At 40.1% G+C, this 15503-nt stretch overlaps 1 protein-coding gene across 1 annotated transcript in view; it reads left to right on the top strand.

The window, feature by feature from the left end:
- The first annotated feature begins 5265 nt into the window (after nt 1–5265).
- LOC143805313 (uncharacterized) overlaps nt 5266–15503 on the top strand; it is a 67481-nt gene continuing 57243 nt past the window's right edge. Inside the window, exon 1 of the mRNA XM_077284504.1 lies at nt 5266–5446. Within this exon, the coding sequence (XP_077140619.1) occupies nt 5395–5446 (52 nt within the window). The 5' untranslated portion in view covers nt 5266–5394. The remainder of the gene's footprint in view (nt 5447–15503) is intronic.

Genomic DNA, 15503 nt, shown 5'->3' with positions numbered 1-15503 from the left:
TTGGTCACCGCGACATTGCATTAAAATGCAATAACGGGCGATCAAAAGAACGTATCTACACCAAAATGGTATCATTAAAAACGCCAGATTGGCACGCAAAAATTAAGCCCTCACCTGACCCCAGATCACGAAAATTGGAGACGCTACGGGTATCGGAAAATCGCGCAATTTATTTTTTTTTGCAAACTTTGGAATTTTTTTACACCACTTAGATAAAAAATAACCTAGTCATGTTAGGTGTCTATGAACTCGTAATGACCTGGAGAATCATAATGGCAGATTAGTTTTAGCATTTGGTGAACCTAGCAAAAAAGCCAAGCAAAAAACAAGTGTGGGATTGCACTTTTTTTGCAATTTCATCACACTTGGAATTTTTTTCCCGTTTTCTGTTACACGGCATGGTAAAACCAATGATGTCGTTCAAAAGTACATCTCGTTCCGCAAAAAATAAGCCCTCACATGGCCATATTGACGGAAAAATAAAAAAGTTATGGCTCTGGGAAGGAGGGGAGCGAAAACCGAAAACACGGAAAAAGCTCCGGGGGTGAAGGGGTTAAGCAATTATCTGGGCTTTGCTATGTCGTTATGAGCATTATTGCTGTGGGGTGACATCAGAGGGGCTTAAGTACAGATTGATGCAGATTCTTCAGTTTCTCTTGAATAGTATGTATTGAGTGGTAGAATAATTTCTGAAATCTCAGTAATAAGAATCATATGTCATTTTTGTAGTTTATGAAATGTTTTTAATCAAGCCCATGGGCCTTGAGTTATCCCTTTGGCAGGCAAAATAAAAAAAAATTCTTAAAGAGGACCCGTCAACCCTCTGCCCCTATGTGTATGTAAAAAAGCTGATGGCCCCCATAAAGCTGGTTCACAGAAGTTATCGGTGTATATACTACTACTGTATAAACGCTATATTCGCTGCTCTTTTAGCCAGATGTGCTGTAACCAGTGAGATCTCTGACTCCAAATTCTGCCAGGGATTTAAGCGATCAGAGTAGTGGATCCCAGGAACTGTTGGACTAGGGGTTTAAACCTGACTGCTGATGGGTGTTTGCTAAATAAAACAAAGAGCATAAAGTACTACAGTATTTATTTATTTTTACAATACAACTACCCTATATTAAAAAAATGTTTTGAAGGAAAATTCATCATGTGGTAAATGATAAATTTTGTCCAATGAGTTTCTGTAATATACTTGTACTTGTGCCAACATTGCATTTATTTGCACAAAATCTAATACGGTAACAAGTGCATCTCTAGATACAGCACTTCTGTCACTACACTCTTATTGAAGTGAGAATTGTGACTTAAGAAAAAAAAAATCGTAATTCATAAATGTGAGCTCCCATTAGTGGTGACTGTGTACATCTGTATGTAGATCTTAGTGCAGTGAGTACCCCCTAGTGGCGACTGTAAAAATCTGTGTGCAGTGAGCACCCTCTAGTGGTAGCTGTATAAATTCATTAGTGGTGGCTGTATAAATTTGTATACAGTGAGCTCCCTCTAGTGGTGGCTGTATAAATCTGTATGCAGTGCGCTCCCCTTTGTGGTGGCTGTATAAAATCTGTATGCAGTGAGCTCCCTCTAGTGGTGGCTATATAAATTCATTAGTGATGACTGTAAAAATCAGCATACAGTGAGCTCCCTCTAGTAGTGGTTGTATAAATCTGTATGCAGTGAGCTCTCTCTAGTGGTGACTGTGTAAATCTGTATGTAGATCTTAGTGCAGTGAGTACCCCCTAGTGGCGACTGTAAAAAATCTGTGTGCAGTGAGCACCCTCTAGTGGTGGCTGTATAAATTCATCAGTGGTGGCTAGTGTTGAGCATTCCAATACTGCAAATATCGGGTATCGGCCGATATTCGCTGTATCGGAATTCCGATACCGAGTTCCGATATTTTTGTGATATCGGAAATCGGAATCGGAAGTTCCTATAAGTTCCCAGGCTTGTGCGGTGCGTATGGTTCCCAGGGTCTGGAGGAGAGGAGACTTTCCTTCAGGCCCTGGGATCCATATTCATGTAAAAAATAAAGAATAAAAATAAAAAATATGGATATACTCACCCTCGGACGGCCCCTGGACCTCAGCAGTGCAACCGGCAGCCTCCATTTCTAAGAATGCAGTGAGTGTAGGACCTGATGTCGCGGCTTGTGATTGGTCGCGTGAGCGGTCACATGAGCGGTCACGCGACCAATCACAAGCCGCGACGTCATCGAAGGTCCTTCACTCTGCATTCTTAGGAACGGAGGCAGACGCTTGCAGCGGTGACAGCCAGGGCTCATCCGAGGGTGGGTATATCCATATTTTTTATTTTTATTCTTTATTTTTTGCATGAATATGGATCCCAGGGCCTGAAGGAGAGTTTCCTCTCCTTCAGACCCTGGGAACCATCCAGGATCACTTCCGATATTTGTGTCCCATTGACTTGTATTGGTATCGGGTATCGGTATCGGCGATATCCAATATTTTTTGGATATCGGCCGATCCAATCCGATACCGATACTTTCAAATATCGGAAGGTATCGCTCAACACTAGTGGTGGCTGTATAAATTTGAATACAGTGAGCTCTCTCTAGTGGTGGCTGTATAAATCTGTATGCAGTGAGCTCCCTCTAGTGGTGGCTATATACTGTAAATTCATTAGCGGTGGCTGTATAAATCTGTATATATTGAGCTCCCTCTAGTGGTGGCTGTATAAACCTATATGGAGTGATCTCCTCCAAGTAGAGGCTGGATAAATCTGTATGCACAGTGAACTCCTACTAGTTGTGACCACAAGAAGCTAGAATTTTATTATGTTACCCTATTACTGTGTAAAAGGAACAAGGGGAATTTAAGCTGTGTATTACTAAACTGAAGATACAAAATGTCATCAACAAATGTTTTTTTGTTTGTTTCATATACATAATGCTTAAATGTTATTGTGAATGCAGCTTTCTCATATACTTTGTGTTTTATTTCCTAACTTTTTTTAAGATCTCTGTCTGCCATCAGATAAATGGGTTATCCAGACTTTTCATTTGATGATTTATCCTTAGAATAGACAATGAATGTGGGATTGGTGGTAGCCCACGTTCCTCCATGAAGACGTATGTATTGTTGCAATGCGTTATGATGTTTGTGTGTGTAATAGCCTGTATTGTTAATGATGAAGCTGTATTCTGCCCAGCAACAAGTAGTTAACAGGGAAAGTTAGGGTTAACAGTTGGGACTAGCCCAGAGTAGGAGGGGCTATGGTGAAGGGACAGAGAGAGTTTCCTGTCAAAAGTTAAACAGGGGTCTGCCCAGCTTGCAGCTAGAGCAAACCTCTGGTCTTATTATACTCAGCAAAGCCTCATGACGTGAGTGTCCCTAAAGTGAGAGGAGACCAAGAGGACAGATAGCATGATCAAGTGGAGAGACAAGAGAAAGTGACAAAAAGGATTGAGTGATTCTCCGGAGACAAGATCTGGGGCAAGAAGCCCAACAGAGTTAAATCGAGAGTGCAAGTACAGGAGATAATGGGATGGAACAGAGCAGGGAATGTAGGATGTAGGGAGTTCCCTGGGGGGTAGTTCCAAAGAGAGAGGCTCAGTAGCAGCCATAGTGGCAAAGTAGCTTCCATAAGGGGAAAAGGATGTGGATCTGTGGGTTAAAGTACAGGACTCTCACTGACTGTTATACCGTTGTTGGGGATGAGGGAAGTTGATGAAGTTTATAAGACCTGTTCCTGGCCAGCTGACGTCACCGGCGTCATGCTGCCTGCAATGTCATAGCGCCCACAAGTCCACACACCCAGCTAGGACACCCATTTCCATGTAGAGTCCCGGGGCATGAAACATGAGTAGCTCGCCGATGGCTACCACACTGCGCCACGCTACAGATCCAGCCCTGACACCATCTCCTAAATGAATTAAAAACAGCTGTATGGTGGCAGAAAAGTTCAAATTTTGGTATGTGGCAATCTCCGATGCCGAGAATCTCCCAAAATACCTTTATCTATAAGTGTGACTGATGTCAGCTGCTAGACTTACAACCTTGATGCATTATTATAAATTCTATATATTGGTAAAGTTGCCCCTTAAAAATGAGGTTAGGACAAAAAGAAGTATTAACAAGGATATGTTATACCCTATAGATGCCCCATAGATGAGATATTGTTTGCTGAGGATCCACCTGCTGGGACCTGTAGTGATCCCATGAATGAGGACCTGCAGAGCTCCATTTTATATACAGTAATAGCAAACTCGAGCAATTTCTCCCACGGATCTAAGAACAATTTAGTGATGAACACTGGCTTTCCCAGCATGATAGCCACCACGTCACAAGGGAAAAATAATAACTAAGTGACTCAGTGAAGAAAACATTGAAGTTTGGGGTCTTTGATCAGGAAACTCCCCAGGTCTCAATCCCATTGAGAACATGTGGTCAATTCTCAAAAAAGCAGGATAAAAACATCGAAATTGTGATAAGCTCCAAGCACTTATTAGACAGAAATGGGTGGGTGGTCATCAGTCAGGATTTGGTCCCGAAGCTGATATCCAGCCGCCACGGAGAAGGGCAGAAGTCTTGCAAAATAAGGGTCAACACTGAAAACGTTGAGTCTTTGCAGAAACTTGATGTATTTGTCAATAAAAGTGTAAAAACTTATGAATTTCTGATAATTGTCCTTCAAGAACAATAGAAACCTCCGACTAGAAGATCTAAAAACACTAAAGGAGCAAACAGTGTGACAACCAAAAATTGTGTCAGTCTCAGAACTTTTCATCATGGCTGTAGAGCAGATGTAAAGCATGCACACCCACACCCAATTCTTTCTCAAGTGGACTTCACGAGATAGCCACATTCTTGGGATTGGTGACCGCCATCAATCAATACAATTATCGGAGGATGGTTAGATCGCATTCTTTATTCATGGCATTTGTTCTTCGGTAACCATAGAACCACCTCACTAAAAGATCTGAATATAGTGAAGATGAAAACTTTGGTGAAAACTCAAGTTTGTGTCAGTCTCAAAACTTTTGGCCACACGTGTACCTTTATAAATCTGACAACCAAGGACACATGAACATCTTTGCCAGAAAACATCTTGATAAATCTACACATAAGAGAATTCTGATGATGATACGAGAATGGATGGGAGGGGATAATGGATTCTGAGTTCAGTCTTCTTGATTAACATTCTTCCCTCAACCTCTGGCTGCTGCCGTCTAACAAAAGAAAACTCCTAAGTTTTTTTTCTGTTCCATACGCCTAGGCCTGATTTCCCATCATTGTGCAGACCTCCTTCCCTTACAGGAATGGGTGCTCCACCCTGACACAGAAAAGCCCGGATTCTCTGCAGCCTCGAGGATTTAATATCGCACAGAACTCAGGTCCAGAGACAGAGTTTAGTCTGTTATTACAGGAGATAATGGGGATTCCCAGTCTGTGGCTGCTGTCATGTCTCTGCATCCTCCCGATGGGTAAGAAGTATTATTTTATAAAAATGATACAAAATGCTACCAATATAGTAATAATAATACAATAGCAATAATAATTTTATTATGGTTATTATTGGTTAATATCCTCCAAGAATTATACAATTATATTGTTGTTATTTTTACTTGTATCACTATACATATATTATTTGTATTCTATTGTTAGATAATATTATACTATTACTATTAGATTATTATTATATATTAATATATTATTATTTTTATTATCATTATTATTATACAGTTAGTTTAAGTAGTCAAGCTAATCAATTTGTAGGACCCTGGTCCAGTGACCATTTCTGTAATCCATAGAACAATATATGTTATCACATAGTCACATGACTATGGGCTGTGCATTCTACTACACGGATAACTATGGGTTGTGCATTATGCTATATGGATGACTATAGGCTGTGCATTATACTACATAGATGACTATGGGCTCTGCTTTATATTACATAGATGACTATGGAGAGTGCATTATACTGTATGAAGGACTATGTGGGGTACATTATACTGTATGAAGGACTATGGGGGGTGCATTATACTATAGGGTGGGCTATTGAGAGTGCATTGCATTATACTATAGGGAGGGCTATGCGGAGTGCATTATACTTAAATAAATGGCGGCAGAACAGGGGACATATACCAGGATGAGGGACATAATTACCAGGATGGAGGGCATATACTGTATATATATACACACAAGATGGAGGGGGCCCAGTCTAAATCTTACACCAGGGCCCATCAGACTTTCGTTACGCCACTGGTTAATAAAGTCCACACTTTCTGCCTAATACTGGACTGCTGCCTCTTCTTATCTTTATATATCTGACTGATTATGGGATTGTCCAGGAGGCTTGCACTGTGAGGTTTTTTGTTTTTTTTTAATGTTTTGCATGCTGTGCTGCTTCATTTTTATCTATGTAATATCTTTCTGTCATCTATCTATAGCTTTATATATTTTTTTTTAGATTTTTTTCTTGCACCCATTGACCTGCTTTGGCGAGTCTCGGGCCGTTTTACGCGACCATTCACAGCACACTGCAATTTTTATCCTAAGCCTGATTAACAGCTGAGGAAAAACTCGCACGTGAACACTGCCTCACTGAATAACATTGGTGTGAGTGCAATTCAATATTTTTATCACATTGCCCTCTGCGTATTTATATGCAGATGTGAGCAAACTCTACGACAAAATCACTGATGAAAACCTGATGGTAAAAACTGACGCACGGAGCCATCACTGATGAAAATCTCATTCAACACACGGATAAAAAAATGTTCAGTTTTCATGTGCCATAAAAATCACTGATGTCTGAATGAGGCCTTAGTTGCAGAAATTTCTACAACAAAATTACCACATATCAGAAACCTCAAATGACGGTGATGTGGTGTTGGGGTGTGTTCACACAATTTAAGGTGCCTGGGAGAGCTGGTGCTTCTCCACACCCTGATACCCCACAAATAAAGAGACTGGGGTGTACTCACTTTCAGGCCAGAGATCTCCGTTGCATTCACATCCTTTGGTCCACGACCAGCCGCCACACATCAGGGGACACCTGGTTCATTATATCAAGTTCAACTTTACTGGACAGTTCAGATACATCAGTCTTTAACACCCAGTTTTGGGCACAGCACCCTCCATTTCCAGTTTCATCAACACAGTACATTTCAAGCGTCTACTCACGTTCAGCTCAGACTGTCCCTTTTGTCAGCCCCAGGGATTTCCTATCCGGCCCAACAGAACTCCCAAGATCCGCTACATTTCCCTCATGTGGTTCCTCTGTATTGTAAGGGATTGAGGCACACTCCTCAGTGCCTAGTTCAGGCCGTAGGCCCCGGAAGTTACAGGAAGGTCAGCAGGAAATTTGGTACAACCTCATGTTGCCAGAATGCTATGTACTCCACGTCCCTCCAGCCCACTGCAGCCTAAACCTGAACTTCATTAACTCAGTCTGACTAAACCAGGAAACGATTCCCCTTTTTTATTTTGACCATTTCCTCTCCTATGATTCAACTGTATCTTTTCCTGCAGTCTGTTGCTAGGATGATCTAATCTTTCACCTACACCCCAGCACACAGCTTGCATTACTTTCCTATATTAACAGTATACTAACAATACTATTCTTTCCCTAAATCTGAGCTGACTGTATAGCGTTACTTTAGGCATTACCAATATAGTACCCACACAGCAGCATCAGTACTTATTCAATGCATTTCACATTACACCATAAACCATAATGAAACCACATGTCACAGTACACACTTTACAATTGTTGTGTTCAAGGACAGGTACACAACAGTCTCTGTCACACCCTTACAGGTACGCTGAGTTATATGTGAGGATTTTCCCATAGAATTGCATTAGATGCAGAAAATCTGCGAGTAGGAACCGCGCATGCGCTTTCAGTGCGTTTTATCAAAAATGCATGTAATCTTTATTAATAATGTTAATAAAAACACATAATAAATGCAAGTAACCTAATTTACTTACTAGGTGCCGAAAACATCCTAAATCGGACAAGTGCTATCTGATTTTATATTGGGCAGCACACTGAACCATGTTATTCAATGGGGCAGTGCCGATTACCTTTTTTTTTTTATTGACAGAATCTGAAAAAAATTGCAGCATACTCAGATTTCACTCTGAAATCGGATGGATGCAAAAAAAAAAAATCAGATGCCATTTGGAGCCGCAGTATAGCATCTGATTTTTAAGGAGACATTACAAATCTGTACCATAGGAAACGGTAAATGGTTGTGTGATTAATAGCTACTGCTGTAAAAAATGGATTGTACACGGACAGCAGACGGATGACAAGTGAGAAAAAAAATTGTCCCAATTTTCTGGATGAAAATCGGACCAATTTTGTATTTATAATATTTATTTTATGGTAAAAATGACCTGGCAGGTGATACCAAACATGAAAAGTTCATTATATTTAAATGGTGAAAAAAAAATGGAAATTCATAAAAAAGGCAAAATGTTTTGCGATTTCTGAGACCCGGAACATTTTCAATTTTCAGTCAATGTGGCTGTGTAAGAGCTTGATTTTGTGCGCAATGTTTTAATTGATCTAATGTTGGGATATGTACAATGCCTATATTGCATTCTTTCTAGATGTTGTGGCAGCCAAAAAAATGCAATTTTTTTATTTTTTTTTCCTCATTACTGCGTTTTTCCGATTGGGTTAATTAATTTAATATTTTGATAGATCGGACTTTTATGGAAGTAGCATTGCCAAATATGTATATTTAAATATACAGTCATGGCCGAAAATGTTGGCACCCTTGAAATTGTTCCAGACAGTAAGTATTTCTCCCAGAAAATTATTGCAATTACACACGTTTTGTTATACACATGTTTATTTCCTTTGTGTGTGTTGGAGCAACACAACAAAAACAGAGAAAAACAGTCAAATTGGACATAATTTCACACAAGAACCTCAAAATGGGTTGGACAAAATTGTTGTCACCCTCAACTAAATATTTGGTTGCGTACCCTTTGGAATAAATAACTGCAATCAATCGCTTCCTATAACCATCAACAAGCTTCTACACCTCTCTTCTGGTATTTTGGACCACTCTTCTTTTGCAAACTGCTCCAGGTCTTTCATATTTGAAGGCGCCTTCTCCAAACAGCAATTTTAAGATTTCTCCACAGGTGCTCAATGGGATTTAGATCCTGGCTTATTGCTGCCACTCCACAATTTTCCAGCTCTTTGTTTCCATCCATTTCTGGGTGCTTTTTGAAGTAAGTTTGGGGTAATTATCCTGCCAGAAGACCCATGATCTAGGACGCAAACCCAGCTGTCTGACACTGGGCACTACATTGCAACCCAAAATCCTTTGGTAATCTTTAGATTTCATGATGCCTTGCACACAGTCAAGACACCTAGTGCCAGAGGCAACAAAACAACCCCAAAATATCTTTGAACTTCCACCATATTTGACTTTAGGTACTGTGTTCTCTACTTTATAGGCCTCATTCTGTTTTCGGTAAGTAGTAAAATTATGTGCTTTACCAAAAAAGCTCTAGCTTAGTCTCATCTGTCCACAAGACGCTTTCCCAAAAGGATTTTGGTTTACTCACTTACATTTTGGCAAATTGCAGTCTAGCTTTTTTATGCCTCTGTGTCAGCAGTGGGGTCTTCCTGGGTCTCCTGCCATAGCATTTATTTTCATTCAAATGTCAATGGATAGATCGCACTGACACTGATGCATCCTGAGCCTGCAGGACAGCTTGAGTTTCTTTCGAACTTGATTGGGGCTGCTTATCCACCATCCGGAATATCTTGGGTTGCAGCCTTCCATCATTTTTTATGCCACCTACATCCACAAAACATCCCCAAAATATCTTTGAACCTCCACCATATTTGACTTTAGATACTGTGTTCCTGCTTATCCATCATCCAGAATATCCTGCGTTGCAATCTTCCATCAATTTTTTTATGGCGTTCACATCCAGAGAGATTAGTTTGGGTGCCATGGGTTGTAAACTCATTAATTATGTTGCCACCATGGACAAAGGAACATCAAGATTGCAGAGCATGGACTTGTAACCTTGAGATTGTTTATATTTTTCAACAATTTTGGTTCTCGAGTCGTTGGACAATACTCTTCTCCTCTTTCTGGTCTTCATGCTTAGTGTGGCACACAGTCACATAATGCAAAGACTGAGACAACTTCTCCCTTTTATATCTGGATTCAGGTGTGATTTTAATATTCCCCACGCCTGTTACTTGCCACAGGAGAGTTTGAACGAGCATCACATGCTTGAAACAAAATTCTTGACCCACATTTTTAGAAAGGTGCCAACAATTTTGTCCGGCCCATTTTTGGAGTTTTGTCTGAAATTATGTCCAATTTGCCCTTTTTTCTCATTTTTTTTGTTTTGTTCCAATACTCACAAAGGTAATGAACCGTGCATAACAAAACGTGTAATTGCAACAATTTTCTGGGAGAAATACTAAATTTTCTGGAACAATTTCAGCTATGACTGTATATATTTCTCTATTTTTAATGTCGGTTACTCTAACTTTCATATTTTTTTTTATTTTATTTATTTTTTCTTACTTTTCACTGCATTTTGCACACCTTTATGGTACTTGAACCTATAATTGTCTGATCACTTAGGCTGGGGTCACACATGGCGTAAGAAAATACGCCACGTATTATACGTCCGTACTACGGCCGTAATACGGAGAAATGTCCCCAAAATATTGATCCGTAGTCAGGGTGTTTCAGCGTATTTTGCGCATGGCATCCTCCGTATGTAATCCGTATGGCATCCGTACTGTGAGATTTTCGCGCAGGCTTGCAAAACCGACATCTAATGGATTTATGTGCTCAAATGTTAGGGAAAACATATATACAGTATATATATATATATATATATATATATATATATATATATGTCATTGAGACACATATATATATATTCTGTATTTAGATTTCATTCAGCGCGATATCTGTGAACAGCCGCTAATTCAATTGCCGGCTTTTCATTTCTCCTGCACAAACCCGACAGGATATGAGACATGGTTTACATACAGTAAACCATCTCATATCCCCTTTTTTTTTGCATATTCCACATTACTAATGTTAGTAGTGTGTATGTGCAAAATTTCAGCGCTGTAGCTGCTGAAATAAAGGGTTAAATGGCGGAAAAAATTGGCGTGGGCTCCCGCGCAATTTTCTCCGCCAGAGTGGTAAAGCCAGTGACTGAGGGCAGATATTAATAGCCAGGAGAGGGTCCATGGTTATTGGCCCCCCCTGGCTACAAACATCTGCCCCCAGCCACCCCAGAAAAGGCACATCTGGAAGATGCGCCTATTCTGGCACTTGGCCACTCTCTTCCCACTCCCTGTAGCGGTGGGCTATGGGGTAATGAAGGGTTAATGCCACCTTGCTATTGTAAGGTGACATTAAGCCAGATTAATAATGGAGAGGCGTCAATTATGACACCTATCCATTATTAATCCAATTGTAGGAAAGGGTTAAAAAACACACACACACATGATTACAAAGTAGTTTAATGAAATAAACACAGCGGTTGTTGTAATAATTTATTGTTCTCCCATTCCATTTCCAGGACCTCGCTTGGCAACATAATAAACGCACAAGATACATACCTTCTGCTGTCAGATCTCGTCCCACGAAGTAATCCATCTGAAGGGGTTAACTAATATTACAGGCAGGAGCCCTGCAAATGCAGCTGTGCTCCGTGCTTGTAATCCCCGGGGAATGAATGAAATGTAGGTCATTGACCTACATTTCCTTCAGTCGCGGTGATGCGCCCCCTGGTGGATGTCCTCATATGACCTGGAGCGTGGGAAAAAGTTCCCAGGCTGCAGTTCATGAGAACATCCAGCAGGGGCGCATCACCGCGACTGAAGGAAATGTAGGTCAATGACCTACATTTCATTCATTCGCTGGGGATTACAGGCACGGAGCACAGCTGCATTTGCAGGGCTCCTGCCTGTAATATTAGTTAACCCCTTCAGATGGATTACTTCGTGGGACGAGATCTGACAGCAGAAGGTATGTATCTTGTGCGTTTATTATGTTGCCAAGCGAGGTCCTGGAAATGGAATGGGAGAACAATAAATTATTACAACAACCGCTGTGTTTATTTCATTAAACTACTTTGTAATCATGTGTGTGTGTGTTTTTTAACCCTTTCCTACAATTGGATTAATAATGGATAGGTGTCATAATTGACGCCTCTCCATTATTAATCTGGCTTAATGTCACCTTACAATAGCAAGGTGGCATTAACCCTTCATTACCCCATATCCCACCGCTACAGGGAGTGGGAAGAGAGTGGCCAAGTGCCAGAATAGGCGCATCTTCCAGATATGCCTCTTCTGGGGTGGCTGGGGGCAGATGTTTGTAGCCACGGGGGGGCCAATAACCATGGACCCTCTCCTGGCTATTAATATCTGCCCTCAGTCACTGGCTTTACCGCTCTGGCGGAGAAAATTGCGCGGGAGCCCACGCCAATTTTTTCCGCCATTTAACCCTTTATTTCAGCAGCTACAGCGCTGAAATTTTGCACATACACACTACTAACATTAGTAATGTGGAATATGCAAAAAAAAGGGGATATGAGATGGTTTACTGTATGTAAACCATGTCTCATATCCTGTCGGGTTTGTGCAGGAGAAATGAGAAGCCGGCAATTGAATTAGCGGCTTTAATGCTATCTAGTGCTGCATTAAATATAAATATACATATATAGGTGTCTCACTGACATATATATATGTATATAGACACATTCTATGTGTATATATCTACTCTATTCTAACCTGTCAGTGTGATTTTACTGTACACCGCGCTGAATTGCCGGCTTTTCAAAGGACACCGGTGCGTAAAAATCGGACAGAACTCGCATGGTGCGAGTGCTGTGCGATTTTTTTCTCGCACCCATTGACTTGCATTGGCGAGTCTCGTCCGAGAATCGCAGCAATACGCAGCATGCTGCGATTTTTTTCTCAGCCGATCCAGATTTTTCTCAGTCCGATTTCGGCTGAGAAAAAAATCGCAAATCAAAAGACACCTATTAACTAACATTGGTCCGAGTGCAATCCGATTTTTTATCGGATTGCACGCGTCCGTTTTCCTCGCAAGTGGAAAGGGACCCTTACTCTATGTACAGCAGAAATCATCACAATCTGATATGACCGTAAGCCACAGGTCCTCGACAGAAATAGCAAAGTGCCATCATAGCAGAAGGTGACAATTGAAGAAACCAATGCCGCATGTTGCACCAGATTTAATATATGGAGTTTACCATGTTGTTAAAATTGGTGATTTTTTTCCCCAGAATATACAACTCTGCTACCCATTGATAAGTGTTATAAGGTGTTTTCAGCAGGGCACATGTGAGAAAACCCTCTTATTAGAGGTTCTTAATGATAAAAAAAAATCATGCTGTAACAGAATTTATACTGGAAAGAGTAGTGTCACACAATAGCCTATGTAAATGACTTCATACACGGCAGCCGACCAATTCACACAAGGTGGAGACATCTGAAAATGAACAGCAAAACGGGACAATATGGATGAAATCATAATCCTCTCAATGACCAATGTATGTTATCATTGATAGCAACAGATAGATTTTATTTTTATATATTGTGAGTGATTTTCTACACCCCCAATACCAAAAAAGTTGATACTGGGGTTAAAAACAAGAATGCCATGATTTGGAAATCTCTTATGATAAATGACAGTACAAGGAGAAAAGTGTAAGGGGCAGTATGGGGTCAGAAAAGTGTGAGGGAACAGTATGGAGGGAATAGTGTGAGGGAACAATATGGGGGGGGGGGAATTGTGTGAAGTGACAGTATGGAGAGAAAAGTGTGATGGGACAGAATAGAAGTAGTGTGATTATACATTATCGGGAGGAAAAGTGTGAATTGACAATATAAGAGGCTAGGGGAAAATATGATGAAATGGTGTGAGGGGACAGTATGAATATTACTACTGATATAACTAATATAACTAAATATAGCTAATATAACTATTATAATACTGCCACAAATGTATAAGAATATAACTAATATAACTAATAACTGCCTCCTATGTAAAGGAATATAACTAATACTGCAACCTATGTAAAATAATAAATATAACTACTATAATACTGCCTCATGTACAAGAATATAACTACTATATTACTGCTCCTATGTATAAGAATATAACTACTATAATACTGCTCCTATTTACAAGAATATAACTACTATAATACTGCCCCTATGTACAAGAATATAACTACTATAATACTGCTCCTATGTACAAGAATATAACTACTATAATACTGCTCCTATGTACAAGAATATAACTACTATAATACTGCTCCTATGTACAAGAATATAACTACTATAATACTGCTCCTATGTACAAGAATATAACTACTATAATACTGCCCCTATGTACAAGAATATAACTACTATAATACTGCTCCTATGTACAATAATATAACTACTATAATACTGCCCCTATGTACAAGAATATAACTACTATAATACTGCTCCTATGTACAATAATATAACTGCTATAATACTGCTCCTATGTAAAAGAATATAGCTACTATAATACTGCTCCTATGTACAAGAATATAACGAATATAACTACTATAATAATGCTCCTATGTACAAGAATATACCTACTATAATACTGCTCCTATGTACAAGAATATAACTACTATAATACTGCCTCATGTACAAGAATATAACTACTATAGTATTGCCCCTAGGTACAAGAATATAACTAAAGTCTATACCAAAAGCGCTGCCCCTCCTCTAAACCTGCAGCTGATATTTCTACAGTATCACCTAACTGTAGCAGTATAAGAAATCAAATTAAAAAATGCAGGATATCTGCGCTGGAATCACAAAAATGAGAGAACCTTATAGAGGACTAATTGTGCTGTGATCAAATACTGTATAGCATAAAAACTAATAATAATGACCTCATGAAGAGGATGCAGATCTAGGACTAAGACCGTACAAAATGATGTTCCTCACCCTCTATGTCATATGATCCGTTGATCCGTCCGTATAGTCCAGGTGAGTGAGGTGGTCCGGTCTGAGCTTGTAGGATTCTTCCAGGGTATGCGCTACAGTATCTGTCCCAGCCGTTGACAGAAACTCATGCGCCCTATACCCACGTGCAGGCTCTGTATGCTGCTCGGCTTTGGTAGGTACTCTGCTAGCGGCAGGACCTAACGTGACGTCACGTCCACGTGATACCTCACGTGACAGCCTATGGATAGCAAGAAGGACCAATTCCTACGCGTTTCGGAGCTGAACGTGCTCCTTCCTCAGGGATGGACCTCTTTAGCCTATGCGTACTATTTATAGCCTGCAGCGGGTAAAGTAACTGCACTAAGTATTAAATGCGAAAAGTTCTATTTCGCTGTTCAGACCCCTTGGGACAAGAGTGTCAAACCTAAAAATCATTTTAGTTTCCTCCCTTGACATATGTTGGATATAGTCACCCCCTCTCAAGCCTTCACACACTATTTTGAGAC

Source organism: Ranitomeya variabilis, chromosome 1 (assembly GCF_051348905.1).
Source record: "Ranitomeya variabilis isolate aRanVar5 chromosome 1, aRanVar5.hap1, whole genome shotgun sequence".
Taxonomy (NCBI): Eukaryota; Metazoa; Chordata; class Amphibia; order Anura; family Dendrobatidae; genus Ranitomeya; species Ranitomeya variabilis.
The sequence above is the reverse complement of the archived record's forward strand: the minus strand, read 5'-3'. Positions and strand labels throughout refer to the sequence as shown.